The following is a 23,387-nucleotide window of genomic DNA, read 5'->3' as shown; positions in this document are numbered from 1 at the left end:
GATAGAACGGCCAAGGACGAGGCCGAGATACAGATCGCGGAACCGGAACGTTGGGACCAGCGGTTTCGGGCGTGTCAGCCCGAGATCCCGGTCATTGGAGAAGCAAGCCCAGACGGGGCTTGCGCGATCGGTAAGAAGACGACCGCCGACCACGAAGAGTCGGTGGCTACTGACAAGGGCGTAAAACGGACGGGCGATTCTTTGTGTCTTCCCACACTTGCTCCCGAGACGATGGCAGTCGGGCCCGAGTGCCCACGTGAGTCCCAAGCGGAGGAAGGCGGCGGAAGGCCAAGAATCATCGGCGAGACGATACGGAGAAGGAGCGGACGAAAGCCCACGGACCCAATTCCGGAGGACTCGGCATTCGGGCCCGTATGCCCATGTAAGACCGAGGAGATGGATGGCGGTACCGAGGAGTCCTAGCACGATGCCAGCGAAGTCGGATGGGAAACGGCCTGCGAGGAGGCCGAGGACAGACGTGGCACGAGGAGATCTGCATTCCGATTCGGATGGAGCAGAATCCGGTCGTGGATCGTTCGATCGGGGCCGGATTCGGCATGAAAGTGCCGATACGGAAAGGGGTGCGGGACAAGCCGCCCTCTTTTACATGGGGAGAAAGACCGACCGGACGAAGGTCGAGATTTGGAAAGGGAATGAAAGCCGGTCCTATGGGATTCCTTACATCGATTCGGCCGCCGGCCCGAGTGCCGACGTGAGTCCTATAAGAGAGATCGGTGGCGACAGGAGAACGGGACTCGGTAATCCGGAGAAAGACGAACGAACCCGAGCGAGAACCGGGCGGAGCGGACTCCCGGATGACCATTCCAGGAGGGAGGAAGAGAGCTGGCCTACGAAGAGGCCGAGGACACAGTACGTTAGTACCACGGGAGAGGGTGCGGAACAAAACGCCCTCTCGGCATGCGGAGAAGGACGACCCGAGACAGGGTCGGGAAGACAAATCGGCGGTCTATGGAGGATCCTTCACACCGGTTCTAGAGACTTCGGTGGTCGGCAATGCGGTCGACGTAAGACCAAGATACTGACGGTGGCGACGAGGTGACGAAGGCAAAGGGGCTACGGATCGGCGGTCTACGGAGGATCCTTCACACCGGTTCTAGAGACTTCGGCGGTCGGCAACGCGGTCGACGTAAGACCAAGATACTGACGGTGGCAGCGAGGTGAGAAAGGCAAGGGCGGAACAGAGTCCGGTCCTACGGGATCCCCACACTTAACCAGAGACTCCGGCAGTTCGGCCAACGTGGCAACGTGAGACCGAGAGAGAAGGTTGGTGGCGGCGGGAAACCGGACCCGACTACGCGGAAGACACGAGGAGAGTCTGGGAGGGACTCAAACAAAAGACACCTGAATTACGGCAGGCATAGAAACGGAGTCCGGTCCTATGGGACCCTCACACAGATCCGGAGACCCCGGCTGTTCGGCCAATGTGGCAACGTAAGACCGAGGGAGAAGGACGGTGGCGGCAGGGAACAGGACCCGACGACACGAGGTTTCGGAAGGAGCTGGTAGGGGCAAACACAGGGAGGTGTGTCAGGCCGGAAAGGCACGCCTGGGACGGAATAAGAGTCTCGCAAGTGGCCATCGCGGGCCGGATCAAAGCGTGACTGCGGGACAGTGTTCGGCACGGGCGGTGCCGAACGAAGGAAGCGGAAGACGGCACAAGGGAGGTGCCGGGAATGAGGTGACAAGTGCCTAGTGGACTGCACAGGGTCGGAGTCAGGGGATGGCAAGAGAGGCCGGAGGAGGATCCTCCACACTCGCTTCGTAGATCTCGGTAGCTCCGTCGAAGTAGTGAAGACTGACACGGCAAGTCGGGATGACAAGATAGTGGGGGCGAGGGGACGACGGCAAGCGGAAGACTCAGGACCTATCGCGGCAGCACGAAGACAGGAAGGGCCAAGCGGGCTACTACGGGGTGTTCCTTGGATGCAAAGGACACCGGTATGCGGGTAAGCGGCGATGCACGATATGGCCGGAAAGGGGGCCGACAAAGAGTGCAACACAGGTAGTGCCAAACAACGGACGAGGGTATGCGGCACACGGAGGTGCCGGAGCGGAAAGGCGAGCGCGGAGATAGGTTGTGCGGTTTGGAGGTAGCGCGAAGAAGGCCGGAAAGGGGATCCTCCACACCGTTCCGGAGACCATGGCGGTTCGAGCCGACGCGGCGATGTAAGACCATGGAGAAGGAAGGTGGCGGCGAGAGGACGAGGGCAACGCGAAACGACATGGGACGGCAATCAGGACGACGCGAATGATCAATGGAGGCCAAGCGGGCCACTACGGGCATGCCTCAAGCGGAGGACATCGGGCATACGACGGGAGCGGGGCGTTCATACGGCCGAACAAGGGCCAGCGGAAGGACGCGTACTACGGAGATCGCGGTAGAGGACCCATCGACGGGACGAACGAGCTATGGGGAGGTAAGCGCGAAGGGAGAATCGAAGCCGACGGGTCAAACCGGCAGCGAGTCGGGATGCGGATCACGGAAGACCGGTTTTTCACCGGTCGAAATCTCTCACCCTTCAACCGGACTTGGCACATACCGGTGGATGTGCGGTTAGGTGGGGGGCGGATGTCGTGAAGAATTTCGGCCAGAGGCGGAAACCAGGAACATTGGCTACATCGGCGGGGTGCAGCGTGTGTACGCACCCATGTACATTTAGTGTGAATATCGAGGGCACCTTTATGGCGCTGAAGAGTAGTCAAGTCAGGACAGACGATCCCATGTAAGTCGGGATTTGTCCCACATTGTAACGCATCCCTTTCCTTATTCTATAAAAGGAAGGGAACGCCCTTTGCGAAAGGGTTGCCCATTTTGCATTAGAGGGTATACCGTTAGGTTTAGAGATTTTTCTGCTTCTTCTTCTCCCCCCTTCGTGTTCGCTTAGGGATTGCTTCAGCTCATCTCCTGCGCAAGACCCCGCTCGGCGCGACGAGCCCGTGAGCTCCCCGACCGGCGGCTTGGCAGCTGACGACTATTGTAACCTACCTTGGTCCGGCTCGAAGCCGAGAATGTATTCTTCTGTGTATATATATACATTTGTGCCTGTCTGTATATTCACGTCTCTGTTGGTGTCGAGTGCTTCCCCTTTTCTGCGTTTCCTGTACATAAGGGCGTGAGTCGTGTCGGCATGTGTGTGTGTGTGTGTGCGTGAGTCGGTGTTAAGTGCGCACTCCCTCTCTTTCTCTCTCTCTCCCTTCGGTCGCTTCCGGTGTTCTTTTGGGATCCCCCGGAAACGGAGAAGCACGACTTCCTACGCTCCGTCACTCCCTGGTCCAAGACCCCCGTGGTCCCGCCTTTCTCCACGCACGCGCGTAACAACGCGACACCGTGGTGAGAATTTACCGTAGTATTCTATACACGTGGCTAAATTCTTTCTCTCTCTCCTTTCTATCTAGATCTATCTTTTATCCTTATTTTATGCTTACATTAGTTCATGTCTCTAACACATTGATTGGTACATCCGAGGAGGAATCCTCATTGTATATTAGTTATAGTGGTGATTCTCCGTAAAGGAATGATCATGAATGTATTTTTGGCTATTAAGTGTAACTACCGTCAGCTTGTAACAAATCGAGTAATATAAAAGCATGTGTTTTGAATTCTTTTGATTCCAATGAATATCGTTTCTTATAGAAAAACATTGGTTGTAAAGTTTGTGATATAAATTAAACCCTAAACTTTATGAAATTGCTCTTTATTTATTTATTTTAAAATCACGAAAATGGTGGATTTTCAACCATTTTCATTGTATATTTGAGAATGTATGATAATGGTATCGATGTGTTTTGTAATATCATTGAAAAAGTACTAAAATCAAACGAAATAATCCTTATCCTTCTATTTATGCGCGATCCTTCCACTTGTGAACGTGAATGTGTTATAAATGGAAATAATATTCTTTGTATTACAATGTATAGCTTAATGGTAAGGCTTCAACCCATGTGACACAAGGTTATGGGTTTAAATCCTTTTGAAGCCATACCATGCTATATCATGATAGAACTTGCTTGGCTCAATCAACGATTCTATGGAAATCCATGTATCCGAGATGAATCCAGTAAAGTAATTGGATCAAGGGGTTGTCATGGGGAAGCATTGTAGAAGGTCCAACAAAGAGTACAAAATGGTGGAGATGGTTAATTATTTCATATATCATGTTCCCCATACAACATGTTAAAGCTCAAATCGCGCTAGAATTTATCAGCCCAATAACACTATTGACTCTCTGGAAACAACATTGTAGGTGGGTCTTCTCCAATCAAACCGTGCACTAGGCGACGTTATTCTAGGAGATATGGAGTGAAGTTGTAGCCACGCTAAAACCACGATCTACAGAAGCTTTGTCACCCCATGTATTCCAAAATTCATGTACATTTTCTTGAATGACTTTTGCATCACTCAAAACAATGGTTCCATCTCTTGAAATGCTAACAATAATGACTTGCAAAATGCAAGGAGGATCAAATAACCTAGAAACCTTTTGAATATGTTTGGTTGTAGTGTTAACATCGTCGAGGATGATGATATTACCATTGATTGATGCAAAATGTCTTCTTTTCTTGAGGCTACATGCCCATGAGTTTGGGAACTTTCCATTAAGACTGACATGCAATTATGTTATTGGTAAAGATGAACACAATTACATGCAACAACTCACACACCATTACCATGACACATGTGACAAAGCTTTGAAAATACAAACGTCAATAACACCTATAGTTTAACAACCAACTTAGTCAAATGAAATTAATATGTTTGTTGTAACATCTAATATAGTTGGATTCCTATTTATGCAAGTCCGTTACAATTTTGGTTTACATGTGTTTATTATGCCAAAGAGGAAATGATGTCCTCTCCACGTGAGCATGGAACCTTGGGGATGCTCATTTACTACATTAATAAATATCAAATACGACAACCTTTTGGGTAGGAAAGATACTTTTGAGCTTGGAACCTTGGGGAAGCTCATCTACTACATTAATAAATATCAAATACTAGAACCTTTTGAGTAAGAAATATACTTTTAATGGAGATCAATGATGCTTTAGCATACATGATGGATAGTACATTGTCAAAGACCACTTTCTCCACAAATAAAAAATTTAAACTAACATTTTATTAGACATATGAAAAAGTGCTCAAGTGGGCAAGTGGATTGACCTTAAGATATTGATCTTGAATAAAAAGGATTGGGACCACGACCATCAATTAAATAAGAATATTGCACTTGGAAGGAGTCATGTCTATAATGTACCGAAGACCTTAAGTGAATGTTGCATACTTAGCCATTGTATGCCTACTTATATTTGGAACCTAGCGGAGAAGGCGTTGCCCATTTGCTCGCCATCTCTCTTTGTTTCATGGATTTGTGTTGATTGAACCCCAACTGGCATTAGTTGATTGTGTGCCAAACTTTTACATGAGAGTCGAGGACTTTCACAATGTACAAAGCCAAAACATATGTTGTGCTCCATGCTCTTGGATTCATATTCAAGCATTCAAATGCTCCATTTTGAGAGATTGAGGCTCAACGAAATTGGAGTCTGGAAGTACGAACTTGAAATTCTAAAGGAATTTATAACAATCTATCAAAGAGAATAAAGTAGTGTTGATGGAAATAGTAATTCCGAACATGCCATATGTAGATTGATCTCTTGATAAAACTTGTAATGCATCTTCTTCTCTTAGCTTTTTCTATTCCCATCCTTGAGATTAGTGTGGGGTTAATGTAAAAGCACCCCATCTTACCCATCAAGATTTGTTGCCACATCATAGTCATCATATTAGAATATAAAGTTGGCACTCATTTGGATGGATTGTCTACTTTTTGGTAAGAAGTATGCAAGGTTGTAACCCCACACTTGGATGGATTGTCTACTTTTTGTGAAGAAGTATATAAGGTTATGACTCTAGTGGTACATGGAATCAAGATCTTAGATGGGTGAAGGGATTGTACAATTTGGTACAAATTACATGGGCATGGGGAAGTTCCATGAAATGTCTAGTTGGAAGAGGGATCGTATCCGAGGACCCATGACCCATTTGATTTTATTATTCTCAATCATATTAAGAAATCAATTAATGAATATTAATATGTATGTCTACATCCAATCGTTATAAGTATGTAATCAACATTAATCAATCAATATACAACTAATTAAGTAACATAAATTAAGATATGCATGACAAAATAAATTATGTTAATTAATCAATACCCTTAGTAGTGAATTGATTGATCAAAGGAAAGGAGACGCATTTTAGCAGCAACAAAATGTATGTCATTCTCGAAGATTTTAGTGAATATAATGGGAACAAGGCATAAAAAAGTGTAAAATGTGATGTGATGGACATCCTCTTATATGTGCATGTACTGATGGATTATAAACAAATATATGTGATAGAGGGTAGAAACGAGAAGAATCAGTGAAGTAAACATAATATTATTTTTGTGTGATGAACCATATGTGGGCATCTAATCGTTACGAGTAAAACATCATATTATTTTTATTTAAATAAAACTACAACTACCTTTTACAACAATGGCTAACTATTTTTTTAATACATATAGCAAAGTCGTTGCATATAATGCACACAACTCAAAGCATTACCTTTTCAACGATGAGGTTGGATGTTGCTTTATGTAATAAGACATAACTGTGGACTAATCTTGAAGTTCAAGAAAGAAGAACCAACCAGTCAACTCAATCATAAGAAGCTCATGTAATACATACCAGATAAGATCAGAACATGCAAGCCAGATGCAATTGTCATCGAAATGCTAGAAAGCGATTAATCTTTCAATATGTACTCAATTACGTGGTAAGGAGTGGTTTGGAGGCATTTGTGTGGCCATCGGACAACATAGTGTGTGTTCTTTTGGCCGATTTCAGTCAATGTAATGAATGCACAAGATAGGATGTTAAGCGCTTGACATGCATTGCAATGCATTTGATACACAACATATGTACATAGTTCATATGATCTTTTGTTTCGTGTTATATCGGGGGGGGGGGGGAATCGGACAAGCAAGGGTGATGTTGGATTCGCTCTATCGCCATATATGTGAAGGTTCTAGGTTCGAGTCCGGAAGGCAATATGTCAAAAAACATGAAATAATAATATCTATAGACTATGATCTATCTATCATGTAATAATAATAGGAAAAGAAAAGGAGAGCAAAAAAAAAGAGAACACAAATAATACTTAATACAAACATATATCAAAACACTCTGTTCTTCCTTCCATTTCTAATCACTCTGTTTCTTCTTCTCTCTGTCTCTTTGTCTCTGTCTCTGTGTTTGTGTCGATCGACCGCAGAGATGAAGCTTTTACCTAGAGAAAGGGAAAAGCTTGGCCTGCATCAGGCAGGTTTCCTTGCCCAGAAGAGACTCGCTCGAGGCCTCCGCCTCAATTACACCGAGTCTGTTGCCCTCATTGCATCCCAAGTAAGTTAAAAATATATACGTAAAACTTACTCTCGTTTGCTTTTTTTGTTTTTGGTTTTTTGTGAGGAGTTCTCGACGGATTAACTAGTCGTAAAACAAATGCACGTCTTGTTAATTTTCATGTAATTAGAATTCATTCTTAATATCCATAGAAGCTTTGGGGTATTTGCCAATCATTTTGTTAAATCTTATAAAAATCTTAGATCATTTATGAGAAAATATCTAGAGTTGAGAGGGGGGGGGGTTGATCACATTGTTTATAATACATAAAATTGTTTACAAAATCTCAAAAACCAGTCTCAGAGGATATATTTGGAATCTATTCTAACATATTATATCATTTACATGGCACAGTAAATGGATAAAACGACACTAGTCACCAATAAAATAAAGCTTCGGATGTTGAACTGACAAATAAATAGCTAAACTACAGATGATTGATAACATGAATGTCTTGGGCTTAAAAGAACAATGGTGGAACCTTTAGATGATCAATTATAGTGATGCATGATATATTTTAATGTGGATAGACTATAAAAGGTAAACATGCAAGTATATGTACATTGCTCAAGTTTGGAAGAACAGAGTGATCCATGATTTCTTTTAAATGGATAGAGCAAACTGTTACAAAAGACTAGTATGAATAGTTCATTCATATGCTGAATGAACTTAATATCTACCATGTGATTTTAGAGAACACGTTTCTTTTGTGTCTCTTTATTTCATGATGCTGTGTGATAACGTGAGATGATTCTATGTACCTAACATAAAGAAAATTTTCGGCTCAATGCCTTGATAGTGTTTGTTGAATTCGTGAATGTTCACTTATACCTTGGTATGAAATGGATCCACAATGCTTCTGTTATGTTTTACAATTAATGAAATGATGGTGAATTGTGCTCTTCCTAGTGGAATTGTGTAGTTTCTTAATTTTATAATATTTTATTTTGTGTGTGGAATGAAAGGTCTTGGAGTTTATAAGAGAAGGAATGAATGTTGCGGAACTTATGGATCTGGGCCGGCAATTTCTTGGAAGGTGAGGAGTATTGATATCCTACTTAATGTCTATGTTAAAGTGAGATTTTATCATGGTTTCTTTTCCGACCACATATAGTATTTCTATTATATCTAGTGCAACTATGTCTTCAGAAAGTGGCCGTTTCTTTACTTGGGATATATTGATAATCTCATTTTCGACTTACAAATACACTGACAGTAAGCTGACAATCAGCTGAATGACACGACATTGTAGGAACTGAATGATAGTATATGACAAGGCTAGTGATGATTAATACTTAAGATTAATACGAAGGATTTTAAAAAGGGACTTTGAATCAGGTTTTATGTCTAAATATGAGAGACACTCTCTAAATCTGTGGATCTGTAATAAAAATTGAACCTTTTTTATTTTTTTATTTTTGTCAAGATTTATTTTCTGTCAAAGCATTGCTCTTTGAATTATGACATATATTATTATACATAAAATAAAATACATTTAGTACATTTAGTAGGTTTGCAAGGAGGGAAAAATAATGAAATCGTAGAAGTCCATGACCTGAGAATTGTCCAAAGGCCTCCATAAATCCTGGTTCTTGAGAGTGAAAATGTCCTCGAATCTCATAATTAATTGTGAAGCAGCATATTTAATACTCTTCATAATATACCCTCTCCTTAATATCATACGCTGATCTCCTTATCCACTGAGATGTAGTATTTTGTTCAAGATTCATTGAGAGTCTACTATTCTTGCAGAATAATGTAGAGTGTCCACATGTCTTTTTAAGTCCTCTAGAGAGCCTGCTATAAGTAAACTATCATATGCATATATCCGAATAGGTGTCCAAGTATTCACCAATTGACACCTCTTTCCCTGCTCACAATACTGCTAGAATTCTTATCCGCAGGGCCCAAAGACTATAAAGAGAGGGGGGGATCCCTGTGTTTCACTCCAATAATGAAATGAACTGGCTCTAAAAGTCCCTCTGAAGTCTGTACCCTGCCTATTATTTTCTGGTAGAGTTCCATGATCCCCCATTTGATTTCCTGGAGTTCCCAAGGAATCCTGTAACCTGCTAATCAATCTTATGCTAGAGATTCTGTTAGAAGCTTTGTGGAAATCCTCTGAGACACACTAAATCCATCGGCTATGTGCTCAAACCTCCTCAATAACAGTCCTTAGTTTCGGATATGATTGAAGTGGAGAATCTCCTGGTAATCCCTGCCAGTCCCTCGACTCTTAAGGTACATCCATCTTCTCTACTCATGCTCAAATATGGATGCCTGCAACTAGGTCATGATAGTGCAATACCTTGTGGTCAATGCATGGTCCCCTGACTTGAGCACTCCCAATTCTCAAGAAAGCCCTCAGACAGTAGTTCTAAAGAGTATGAATATCCCTTCTTAGGAAGGAGACACACCTCAAGAAAATTTATGTACTCAGGTTCCATGGATCAATATTGGCCTCTCTGTAGACGCTGAAAAAATATTTATGTATCTTGATCGCACAAAACCTGTTTATAGCCTCTTTACCATCCCCTAAGAAAGTAGAAGTGGAAGGCAGGGCACTTTTGGATCTAGTAAAGGTGGCTGCACTCTTACATGAAACAAAGTAGTTGTACACTCCCACCACATATCTAAGAGGTAACAGGTGGAGATGGAGAGGTTTTCCTCACAAGTCACATGCCTCCCTGGAATCTGCGCTTATCAAAAATGTTAGATCTCTCTTAAATTGAGCTTGGAACACTCTCTTTTGCAGAAGACTGTGATGAAGGACAATGCATGTCTGGCTGTGCGTTGTGAGACCAAACTTTCTGCATTCAGGTTCTTATCTCTCTGCATTCATCATGAAAGTGTTCTGAGGCATAGTACCTCTGCATAATATGCCTATCCTCTGAGATAGAATTCTTGTTCTATGAAAGAGAGAATTATACAGTTTGGGACTTGTGTATTATACAAAGATTTACTAACGTGTATATCTTTCATGGAGTTGCACCTCTTCCCTTAGGTGTATAGCATGTATCTCTTAAACCAATTGCAGCATGGCCATTTCCCTATCAATCTGTTTTTATCTTCATTTGGTTGCCATTTAAGTATAGGTATTAAAGAAACCGTCTTAGTGCACTTCACTCTAGATTTTCTTCTCATCAAAACTTTAAAACACTGTCAATGATATTTGTAAAACTTATTTTATGTTGATGACTTCTGCTGGACTGCATAGTAACATACTTCTTTTGGCCTTGTACATCTGAGCATGATATTGTCAATAAGTTATAGTGCATGATTGACTTCTGCCAATATCCAGAATCAGTCTTTTGTATCCAGAATGGATTAGTTTCTTGTTATTATATGTTCTTTTCACAACATACAAGATCCGAAATCACTTCTTATTCCATGTCAGCAAAGCTTCCAGAAGTTTATTCTAATTTTTGGCAAGATTAGAGATAAAAAGAATAGAGATGGAAGAGATGAATTTGTATCAGGTAACTACAGGTTTTCTATTCTCTAAGTTCTTTTTGTAACTTGAGAGTTTGATAGTTGCATCCTACATTCAGGTGTTGAATGCAAAATTTAGATGATATATTTTATCCTCTAAAGGTGAGCTTTTGCAGACGCCAAGTCCTACCTGCCGTAATTCATCTTATTGAAACAGTTCAGGTCAGTTTACTCTTTGAGATGCTTTTATACTGGCTTTGTGGCCGTGAGAATGCTTTTGCTTAGTCACAATGAATGTTTTTTGTTGCAGGTTGAAGGCACTTTTGCAGATGGCACAAAACTTGTAACAATCCATTGTCCAATTGCAAGAGAAGATGGAGACCTTTCCTTGGCACTTCATGGCTCATTTTTACCAAGTAAATCTCTCCACTTGCTTTTCATCCTGTAGAAAATATATGAATTCAGAACTTCAGTTATCACTGGAGCATTTTCAGTAAAGGTAGCATGGTTATGAAGAGAGATAAGAACTCATGAATTTGTTTTGAGATTACATATTAATGATTAATTTATATAAAACATGACATTCTGAATATTATGTATAAGCTCATTTTATCCTGTACTTGGAATACCTTATTAATCAAGGCTATCACATTCCAGTTGATTCTCATCTGAGAAAAGCTAATTTATTGGATATCAACTTTTATGTTTCCAGTTCCAAATCTAGAGAAATTCTCTCATCTTCCAGAAGAAAATGCACCAGGTAGGTTTATTGTGAAACAAGGGGAGATTCTACTTAATCCAAAGAAGAATGCTATCATGCTCACTGTAACAAATCAGGCAGACCGTCCAATCCAGGTATTCATTAAGAAAGCCATGATTTTGTTAATTTCAGAACCACATTCATTGTTACCTTAAAATTAAATTTTCATCCTTTTGCAATTGGTATGTATTTATAAGCTTGTAAGTAGATAAACAATTGTTGCATCTAAGTATATAAATGTTATGGACTTGAGAGGATATATCCGACAGTCACTTGCTCAATGCTCTGTGAGGAAATGGACAACAAATACAGATCATCACCTTTCCAGGAACAACTCCCACTCCCCTTGGATGAGGAGAAACTCATTTCTGTAGGATGTTGCCCATGAAGCTATGTGGAATGCTTCTGGATGACTATCCCCCTACCCGGTGTCTTGTGTCTTGTACAATTGTTGCATCTAAGCATATAGATGTTATGGGCTTGAGAGGATATATTCGACAGTCACTTGGTCAATGCCCTGTGAGGAAATGGACAACAAATACAGATCATCACCTTTCCAGGAACAACTCCCACTCCCCTTGGATGAGGAGAAGCTCATATCTGTAGGATGTTGCCCATGAAGCTATGTGGAATGCTTCTGGATGACTATCCCCCTACCCGGTGTCTTGTGTCTTGTATCTCTTATCATGATTCACACATTGCTGATAATCCTTAAATGTATATCGCCAGAGTAGTCTTTCATTTATCTCTAGGATAACCATTCATTCATCGGAGTGGTACATTTAGTTTCAATTTTAGCAGCTTTGAGCTTTTCTTTTCACAAGGAGAATGTTAGCATAGTCTATCAAGCTATCATAAAAGCTTATTTTAAAGAATGGCTATTGTAGAGTTTCTCTCCAGTAATATGTGTAGATGATCCCCTCTTAGGGATCAGTATTGTTTGTAGGTCATCTTGGTAATAATACTTGTCTCAGGATCGTCATCACCAACCACAACCTCTATGAACCAACCAATCGTTTCAAAATAGCCACGACAGCAGGGGTCTGAACCACAAGCTCACTATCTTGGAAAGATCAACTCATCATTGCTTGTCATAGAAGGCATATGCCACGTTATTTCAACCCCGTCGCTCTAGCACATCCATTAAGAGACATTCTGAGGGGAAATTATAGTTTTTAGCTTCAAATGTGTTGAACTATCTAGTATTTATTATCTATAGTGAAATGCCTTAGTCTCATAGATAACCTTTGATAAATGTTTGTATATCCTTCTTTCTTTCTGGCGAATCGGCTGTTTTGTGTATTTCCAGAAGGTTCTCACTGTACCATATGCTTGGTTCTGAAGTGACAAGAGGCCCCCAGGGTTCCACCAAATATGCTATCCAATATATGAACTAATGTCAGGACAAGTATGTGCCTCTAATGGGTTGTTGGAGGTAGTGATTGGCACGATTGGAGTGAAACAAGCATATGCTCTGACACCCTCTTTTTTTTAATATAGATGAGGTGTCTGATTACATAGAAAAATTGGGTAGTTCAGGAGCATTCCTGAGGAAGAGCCATGTTCACAGGGCCACGGTTCTTCCCTATGGAAGGTGACTTCAGATAAGATATCTAGTGTATATGTAGCCCTTGAGGCCCTTAACAGACAATGCGCACACATACTGTTCCAAGAACACCATGCAACACTGAATCTCTTCTATGGGGTGGAACACTTTGAGACAGACCCTTCATAGGGCACAAAAGTGGACAGATATGGAGAGGCCTTTAGTATTGATTATTGATTGCATGATAAAGAGAAACACATTGGTCCCCCATGATACAACCTGAACAGAGCTGAGAGCAGTCCTGATAGTGACCGAGACACTATTCTGATCAATTATACATATCCAACAGATTTGAGAGCTCCAATCACAACAGTACTTAGTATTGGTAATTTATGTTATCAAAACAGTTGGCAGAGTTGGAATATAATCGTTGTTGATTTGCTGAATTGCAAGAATACAAATACAGTATCCCTTGCAATATAGCTTGATTACTCATAGTTAGACATGACCAGACTGGAAAGAAAGAGTCCAAACAAATATTATTAAATTGGATCAACTCTGGAGCGCCTCTTTTTACACTTGTTGGAGGATAGACTTATCATATTGTTGTTTCTTCTTTGCAGGTTGGAAGTCATTATCATTTCATTGAAACAAATCCCTATCTTGTGTTTGATAGAGTGAAGGCCTTTGGCATGCGCTTGAATATCCTGTCGGGTACTGCTGTTCGTTTTGAGGTATCTTCTTGCTTCCCTTAGCAAATAGAATTTTTAATCCAAATTAAAGTATAACCTTGTTTCCATTTTTGAAATATATTTTTGCTATTTCCTGAAGATTAGCTTGAATGCTACTTATATTTTTGTTAAATGTCTTATGTTCATTTTGTATTCCTATAATGCTTGATTTTATTTGTGCAGACCTTGTGTTCTAACTTTGTTTTTAGCCAGGTGAGACGAAGACAGTGACACTCGTAGAAATTGGTGGGAAAAAGATTATTAAAGGTGGAAATAATATTGCAAGAGGCATAACTGAGCTATCAGGCCTACCTGATAAACTAAAAGCAGAAAACGTTTTGCATGTTGCTGAAGAGAATGCAAGGTATGCTTATTCTGTCTATATTGTAAATATTCGTATGGTATACTTGGCTTATGCAATTTCTTTTTAATGTCTGAATTGTCATTTTATTTTCCTTTTTGTTATGTAATATCATCATTTCTACAGATATGGTATTACAGAAGAAGATGCTCATGTTACTTGTAAGGTCTCGCGTGAAGAGTATGCAAATATTTTTGGCCCTACCACTGGAGATAAGATACGTCTTGGTGACACAGATCTGTATGCAGAAATCGAAAAGGATGACAATATCTATGGTGAAGAATGCAAATTTGGGGGAGGGAAAGTATTGCGTGATGGCATGGGCCAAGCAAGTGGATATAATGCTGATGAAGTGCTTGATACTGTTATAACAAATGCAATTGTAATTGACTACACATCTATATACAAGGCTGATATTGGAATTAAGGGCCACATTATAAGTGCCATTGGAAAGGCTGGAAATCCAGATATAATGGACTGCGTGACACCTGGAATGATTATTGGGGTGAGAATTCTGTAAAAAGATGTACTTCACATAATATAAGAGTTATTGATGCATATGCAAAAGATTTCTATAACAGGTCAATACTGAAGCCATTGCTGGTGAGGGACTCATTTTAACTGCAGGAGGAATCGATGCACATGTCCATTTTATCTGTCCGCAATTGGTTGAAGAGGCGATTGCAAGTGGTAAATTTCTCAGTTATATTTTCAGCATTTCATTTCTATGCAATCCATGTCATCACTCTGAAGGCCCATTCCATAAAGTATATGAAAATTTTGTACTATGGATTTGCTATTGTAATTTATTCTTAAGTTCGTCTGTAGGGAATGATATTACTGGACAGTGACAATAGGACATCCTATCAGTGCATCTTTTTATGATGTATAAATGGCTTGATTATTTTGCAGACATGGTATTTTACAATAAGAGTTTTGTTCTAACATCCAGAATGGAATCGTTGATCTTTTCTATTTTCCAAACGTCAAAAAGAGAGCCAAACCTAAACAATATATAGGGGTACCTATGACCTTTGATGGCCATATCTCTTCTATCTAAATTCCTACAGAGAATATGAATAACATTGCCCTATGTCTGTGACCAAGGGCCATTATACAACTGTCAGGAATCGTCAACTGCTAACAATCTCTCAATTTCTCTGAGTAAAAGAAATTCTGTTACAAAATGACTTATCGAAGAATACAGTCTGAATACCAGTCAGCATAGAGGCTTAACAAAAATCCATAAAAAGGTAAAAAAGGCCGGCCTGTCTTCTGTATAAAGAAATGAAAAAGAGATGACATAAAGCTGTGTGATAGTTGTGCATATGACACTGTATACCTGAAAGATTATTGCCGAAATGCTTCAAGAGAATTTTCAGACTTTTCCATAACATTTGTAATCCCAGCCATATTATGAAAAATGTGCTAATTATATAATAGGAGATACATCCTAGTTGAGCAACTAACACTTGATGTAAAACATGTGATGCAATACTTATTTGCCACATCTTTGGTATTAATATCAGTATTTTGATACTTCAACAGGTATAACTACATTAATAGGTGGTGGTACAGGGCCAGCACATGGAACATGTGCCACTACTTGCACACCAGCTCCTGCCCACATTGAAATGATGCTCAGGGCCACAGATGATATGCCTGTCAACATTGGTTTTACTGGAAAGGTGGTTTTTTTTGCATCTTGTCCTGCCTTTTAGCATAAAGTTCTTCCTAAATGATTTCAAACATCAAAATTTCAAGTTTTATGTGTAATTTAAACATTTTGAATTAATCAACTACAGTCTTAACGTTGAAGTAACTGTTTCAAGTACTCATTTAGGAATTGAGACAAAATACGTGAAGAAAACGGGTCAGTACTAATTGGACTATCAACATCAAAATGAAGATTTAGAGGTTGGGCATCTAGGGTTGGTTATGTCTATGGATCCATGGTTATCTTGTTTGGGCTTGTTGTTTTTGGGCTATTGATAGGACCTCTCTTTCTTTCATTCTTTCTACCAATAGTCATACTATTCATGTACAAATAAAGCATGTTACCTATTTATAGCCCAGAATGTTACATATTGCTCTCTATCTATGGAATCTTGAATTATATCTCGAGTATTGAACACGTCCAAGTGATAAATACATAGATACTCCTGTTCGTTAATCATTCCATGTTGTTACTAAAGAAAGTGTCCAGTATATTCAGTGACCTCTCTAGGTCTCATATCAACTTCCTCATTCGGTGGCTTCTGCCAAAAAATTTATATGCATGGTATTGCAATGTCATATGATGGTCTCTGTGCTGCATCAGTGCCTGGATCAAAATCCCACTAGATCGATGTCTAGCATGCTGCTAGTCACATGTTATGGTTTTACATGTAATGTTAGATAGATATTATTAATCATTTACAGTAACATTGTAGGTTAGACTCACTCTTTATAACATATGATGCTATATATAATCTTTTACAATAATGGAACACTGTTTTTATCTCACATGTATCCCAAAATCATTGGAATTTGTGTGGTGGATTTTAGGGAAACTCATCAGATTCCAAAGGTTTAGAAGATATTATAAAAGCAGGAGCAGTTGGCCTAAAGCTTCATGAAGACTGGGGAACTACACCTGCTGCTATAAGAAAATGCTTAGATGTTGCAGATATGTATGACGTGCAGGTATGGATAATTCAATTTAATACAAGAAAATGTTGCAGTGATTAGTGGTGAGAAACATCGAAATGCTCCTAATTTGCTGGGTATCTACCTGAATATCCTTGAATTTTGAAAAATTACCATAATACCCCTCTGTAGGAGCACAATTCACTACTACATAGCTTATATCCTAGTTAATATTTGAAAGCTTAGTTAGGTTTTGGTTTTTTCCATAAAGAATATGATGGCAGGGGACTCTGATATTTTCTTGATCGCAATCTTTTGAGTTGTAGAATTCCAGTTGCATTGGTCCAACTCATGAATCATGATATTAATATATCTCTCATAAATCTTTCTTTCTTTCTTTCTTTTTCTCACAAATCAAATATCCTTTTCTAAAAACCAAACACATGGATGGAATTTCTCCTCGCCAGTTTTTAAGTCTACTTTGATTTGTAGGTAAACATCCACACAGACACATTGAATGAGTCAAGTTGTGTGGAGCATACAATAGAAGCATTTGGGAATCGTACTATCCACACATACCACAGGTCATCATTTATTTGATAAAGAAGGTAAATAATGTATAATGGAAATAACTACTGTAACTGTGATGCTTTCCATCCATCGAATCAGTGAAGGAGCTGGGGGAGGGCATGCTCCTGACATTATCAAAGTTTGTGGAATATCAAATGTGCTACCATCATCAACAAATCCTACAAGACCTTATACTATAAACACTGTTGATGAACACCTTGACATGTTGGTAAACAATCCTCTTTGCAGTTAAAGTGGAAATAACATCTAATTTTTAACTGAAAGTCATTAATATTGGTTTTCACAACCATTAATGTAAATGATTATTTATTTACTATGTTAGATGGTCTGTCATCATCTGGATAAAAATATCCCCGAAGACGTGGCATTTGCTGAATCTCGTATCCGTGGTGAAACCATAGCAGCTGAAGATATATTGCATGATATGGGAGCAATCAGCATGATGTCATCTGATTCTCAGGCCATGGGGCGAATTGGAGAGGTGGATTTTATCAGCGTTAACATTAAACTTTCTATCATAGCTATTCAAACTAAAGATTATCAGGTTCAATAGATTAAAAAAATCATTCGTTTCACTGAGCAGGTTATAACTCGAACATGGCAAACTGCCCATAAAATGAAAGTTCAACGAGGACAACTTCATGATGCTGACGATGTTGACAATGATAATTTGCGAATCAGACGCTATATCGCAAAGTATACAATAAATCCTGCCATCACTCATGGTTTTGCACACATGCTAGGGTCGGTTGAGGTGAGATCACTCGCCATTTGTTTTATGTAAAGTGTTTTAAGTACACATGTTTTAGAAAGGGCATATTGCATGTATAGTGAATATAAGATGGACATGTTTGTCCCTCTCGAGCAATGGGCCATTCATGTAAGCTCCAACCATTGAACCACAACCTTGTCACCCTTGTCACCGACCAATAAAGGCCATCATCACCCACCAAAAGTGTTTCCTTCACCTTAAAGATATCTCCATCTTGGAGAGACCCATGTTGGAGATATTTCAAAGACCGAAGTTTCAGATTAAATTCAGGATATCCGAAAATTCTTCAGTACCCCATGTTTTGCTATATTTATTACTTGTTCTCAAAGACCAGAAAACATTGTAAAGATATACTCTTGTTTTTTGTGTTAAAGTCCATTTTGGCCTCTTAAGAGATATTAATATACCATTCTTTCTTTCTAGGTTGGAAAAATGGCAGATCTTGTACTATGGCATCCTGGCTTCTTTGGTGTGAAGCCACAAATGGTTATCAAAGGTGGTAGCATAGCATGGGCACAAATGGGAGATGCTAATGCTAGTATACCAACACCCCAGCCGGTAATGCATTTTCGTGCCAACGTTTTCTTGTTTAAAAAAACATGCATGATCCTTTGGAGTTTATATGTGATAGCTAGTTGAATGCTTTTTTCTTTAGTCCGGAATGAAGCCAATGTTTGGTGGTTTGGGGAAGGCTAGTAGTTCACACTCCATTGCGTTTGTTAGCAAGGTGAGTGCCTCTAACATGTTTATGTGAATTGACTAGGGCTTAATCATCTGCCACTATTACCATGTTCATTTAGATGGGCACATTAATGCAGTGCCGTTTTCTTATTTGTTTTTACAGATTGCCCATCAATCTGGCATTGCAAAAAAGTATGGATTGAATAAGATTGTTGCTAGTGTTGAAAATGTTCGAAAATTAACAAAGAAGGATATGAAATTGAATTCAGCTACTCCAGTCATTTGTGTTGATCCCGAGAGATATATTGTCACAGCCGATGGTGTGGAGTTAAGATGTTCCCCTGCTCATACTCTACCTTTATCACAAAATTATCTTCTGTTTTGATCATGATCCCAATGCTATCATTCATGGACGAATGTTCCTGTCTAATTTAATTGAACATTATTGTGAAGCCTAAAATGTGAATAAATGAGTGGATTATCATCCACAAATATTACCTTGTGATGGTGAGAAGCAAGTGAATGAAGTTCTGAGCTATGAGTCGCTAGGAAAATACCAATAACTAAAGGTATCACAAACACAAGCTTTGATGTTGTGTGAGGATACTGAACATTGAAATATTGTAATGCAGTTGTGATTGAGTGCATGCATGACCTTCGATGTTTCCACTATTAATATCAAAACTTCCAGAGTTCCATTACGTCAACTACGTTATTTCCACTAGACTACAATTATGTAAACACTTTAGAATAAATGTTTGTAGAAAACCTTGGACACATAATGCTAAACACAATTATGTGACATTCATGTTGTGGATGCACTTTATGCACCGCTAGCTCACTTGACACTTTTTCAGGTCTTGAAATGAAAAGGTTGTGAGTTCAAACCTTGCTTTGTGCAATCATGTGACCGTCATCTTAATTGGTACAAGTATGATACCCAAATTTGTCTCACCCTCCCTTATCTATGATGATGATGTGAGTAGATCATGGTGTCGAGTACGCAAGCAAGGCTTCTTTGGTTAGTCGTGATGGAATTCCATGTCTATCAAGAGTATTGGTAATTTTCTTTATAGGTTCACAAGTACAATCATGTTAGAGAATAAGATCCTAGCATGTCTCTTGAAGGTAGACAAAACTAGGAAAGGTTTGTGAAAATGAAACAAAGCATCGATAAGATAATCAAAAGTTAGACAAAGCCTAAGCTCATATTGGGCTCATGTAAATAATCAAGACTGTGAACATTACTACTAGAATAGGCTCATTGAAATGAACGAGGCATTGGTTCAAAGGGGGCTCATTGATATGGATAGGGAATTGATTCAATGAGGGTTTTCCAAAATGGATTGGCCGTGATCAACACAAAAATGGTTGAGGCCTCACTCTAAGGAGGGCTCACAAAAATGTACAAAAATATCAACTTGTATTGGGCTCGCGCAAATATCCAATGCAAGACAAGGTTCACAACACTACCAACAAAAGTTGATCAAACAAGCTTAATCCATGATCATATTATGAGCTAGGAGTTTCATGTTGATCAAACAAGCTTGATCCATTGTCATATTATGAGCTAGGAGTTTTATGAGCAATATGACTAACTCCCCACAATGGGCGTGACTTTTGTTGAGATGTCAAGCTTAACCACTCATCTTTTGAATGTGAATACAATCATTTAATAACACACATAAAAGTCCACCCTTCTATAAAAATGTGGGAATATATATTGAATGGAATGGATACTTTATGATATCCCACTCAGTATACCCTAATGACAAAATGATTTAGGCTTCCATATAAGTACACATAGAATGTAGCAAATAAACCAACTCTTTTCCACGTATTAATGTTGATTAATTGTTGTATTGTTATACCTCATGTTGCTTAACATAAGTCTTATCTACACAATCCTTGGTATAAACTACTTTGGTTCTTTGCAAGATTAGCCTTTCTCTTGCAAATATATCTATTTTGGATGATGATATACTTTTACTAGGTGGCATACCAAATGGAGCATTCACACTTACCTCGGGTCTTATTATATTCATTAGCATTCACATTTATATCTCAAACGCTTTATAAACCCGAAATATGCGTGATCACATGTACACCAACACACTTATGATATACATTGATTGACGATGCATCAATATATTAGTAATAGACACAATGAACGTAGCACACTTATAGTGGAGACACTAAACAAAAATTTGTGGATTCTTTAACATAGATTATTTCTTTTTATGTTGATTATTTTTAATGTGGAACCGATAGTATCAAGAAAGGAAGTCAGGCTACCTACAATTTAACAAAATTGATTCATCTCGTGTAAGTTGGTCACCTTGACAATATATACCCTACGAAAACTAAAATGTCTTTTTAAATATCTTTGTTGACCATTTAATCGAAGTGGCTTTAAATGCTCATCAAAGAATTGAGGAATTCCATGCATCATGAATAGCATTGTGATTGAATTTTATGGTAGTTTGATCTTTCCTGGCATGTTTGATTGGTTATACTTGCTTATTAGGTTCTACGTGTGGATCAAGTTGTTGGTCACACCTTTTCATGCACATTGTTTGTAGAGTAAAATTGTAAATCAAATTATTATTTTATACAGAACATTTGTTAAATTGCCATTCATGTCCTTTGCGTCAAACATGCTCTTCACGAGAACTTTCGACTTTGAGAATAGGAACAGTCAACAATCATACTAAAAGAAAACCTAATCGATGGAATAATATGAGCGTGTATATATATAAAATTCACATTAAAATGTATAAGTAATGCTTGCACACTGATCGCAATGCATATCCACTTAAAGTCGAGTGTCTCCCGATACTTTTAAAGTTTTCTAAAATTGTTCCAACATTTGCATGGTAGTTACATAACAAGGTTTTTGCTAGCGTGGTTGATGAAATTGATCATAGGATGTAATCTTTATCATGTGTTTATAGGTCATCTTATTTTTCAATAATTTATAAGTATAAAAGTTCTCATTCTCATCTTCTTACATTGGTAATGTACATAAAAGTGTATATGAAAAGGCTCTCTTCCTTATAAATTAGTTACAGTTAGGTAACTATGCATGTGTTACCATGTTATATTTTATTACGTTCATTAATGACTTATCTTTGAGGATTGTGCCAGGTGAATTGCCGAACAACTCTAAAATCTCGAGGCTCTCGATACACTACGTGCACTTGTTGATAACAATAAAGTTTATAAGCACAAGCGTTCATGGAGCTGAAATAAGATATTCCTCTATTGTGTCTAGCATAAACACGAAGATAAAGTCTCTATAATTTGTGTGAATGGGCTTTATGAGTAGTTTAATTCTTTTCAATTAAGATCTAAAGGGAATATCTTTATGTGGGAACTTTGAAGACAAAAAATCACCAAAGTTCCATTGTTTCATCTTCTACCTTAGATAGACCATATGTGGTAAGGAATAACCTATAGAAAGGCCATTGATTTTAGCATCCTATCAAAGAATATATGTGAAAATGTTGGACATTGCTTGAAACAGTAAGATCTAAGATGCCAACAACTAATAACAAATTTGGGCTTTTGCAAAACAAGATTTGTACTATCAATTTTTGGGTGCACCAAAAGTTCAATAGGGGTGGATTCAATGAATTGGTATTTATGCATTGAAATGATGACTAAATGCTAGAAAGAATGGTCCAAGTGGTTGAAAATATGCAGGGAATGGGAAAATCCTTTTAGGTGGCCAATAGAGGGGATCCAACAATATTAGCAAATGTAAAACTTGTGGGAAGGGATAAAAACAAAGGTAAACACAAGAGTTTCAATTATTTCTATTTCTATTTCTTTATTTTATCTAATAGCCTCCTTTCATTAAATATTCCTTTAAACGTTCAATTCTATGAGCTTCTTAGAAATGGCATTCAATATCGTGGGCGTCTTGTAACATTCAGTGCCATCAACTTTTCATACTTATGAATATCGTTATGAGTTTCTAATTTGAGACACAACATAGCTAGTTAGGTAGGTATGGGTAGGAGGTTTGGGGGTACCAACTCCCACATCCAAATCCAAGGTCGACATTCTCTTGCTTGTTGAAACTTTGTGCCCACCAGTAGTGTTACATCTCATCTCAAGATATACCACGATGAAAGCCGGAATTGCACTGGGAATATGGCCAATTTCTCTTGTGAAGTGACAAATAAATGCGGAACCTTAGGGGTAGGTACCATGATAAGCACTAGGATGAAATGAGGAAGGAATGATGAGTTGGAATTTGGGATTGGGTTTGTGCTCCCCTTTTTATGGAGGAAGTAGGGGTAGGTATGTTATATGCAAGTAGAAGTAACAAGTAATAGTAAAAGTAGAAGTGGATTTTTAACTATTGTGATGAATGGTGAAGAGGATCAAAGTAGAGAGTGCAACTCACATCG

General features: G+C 39.1%; 1 protein-coding gene across 2 annotated transcripts; it reads left to right on the top strand.

Annotated features, from left to right (window-relative positions):
- The first annotated feature begins 7,277 nt into the window (after positions 1–7,277).
- URE (urease) lies at positions 7,278–19,611 on the top strand. 2 transcript variants are annotated; one of them, XM_087325248.1, is made up of 18 exons: positions 7,278–7,467; positions 8,433–8,503; positions 11,076–11,121; positions 11,210–11,315; positions 11,612–11,754; positions 13,829–13,939; positions 14,146–14,300; positions 14,424–14,802; positions 14,879–14,987; positions 15,846–15,985; positions 16,845–16,982; positions 17,418–17,509; positions 17,595–17,724; positions 17,839–17,997; positions 18,100–18,270; positions 18,712–18,846; positions 18,944–19,015; positions 19,133–19,611. In XM_087325248.1, exons 1-18 carry the CDS (start codon positions 7,342–7,344, stop codon positions 19,352–19,354), a joined length of 2,505 nt encoding a protein of 834 aa, XP_087181374.1. In that variant the 5' UTR covers positions 7,278–7,341; the 3' UTR covers positions 19,355–19,611. The 2 variants fall into 2 exon arrangements, with proteins under 2 accessions (XP_087181374.1, XP_087181375.1); XM_087325249.1 differs by lacking the exon at positions 7,278–7,467 and having other exon boundaries at positions 8,462–8,503; positions 11,019–11,121.
- Positions 19,612–23,387: the final 3,776 nt, after the last annotated feature.

This window comes from Azolla caroliniana, unplaced genomic scaffold (assembly GCF_043228905.1).
Source record: "Azolla caroliniana isolate FFs.n. ecotype wild unplaced genomic scaffold, voAzoCaro1.0.p SCAF_10, whole genome shotgun sequence".
Classification (NCBI taxonomy): domain Eukaryota; kingdom Viridiplantae; phylum Streptophyta; class Polypodiopsida; order Salviniales; family Salviniaceae; genus Azolla; species Azolla caroliniana.
The sequence above is the reverse complement of the archived record's forward strand: the minus strand, read 5'-3'. Positions and strand labels throughout refer to the sequence as shown.

Bases quoted from the DNA above. Each gene is read 5' to 3' on its own strand.
- URE (XM_087325248.1), top strand. From the start codon at position 7,342: ATGAAGCTTTTACCTAGAGAAAGGGAAAAGCTTGGCCTGCATCAGGCA. The intron at 17,998-18,099 runs GTGGATTTTATC...TTCACTGAGCAG, and splicing joins CCATGGGGCGAATTGGAGAG to GTTATAACTCGAACATGGCA. The intron at 19,016-19,132 runs GTGAGTGCCTCT...TTGTTTTTACAG, and splicing joins CCATTGCGTTTGTTAGCAAG to ATTGCCCATCAATCTGGCAT.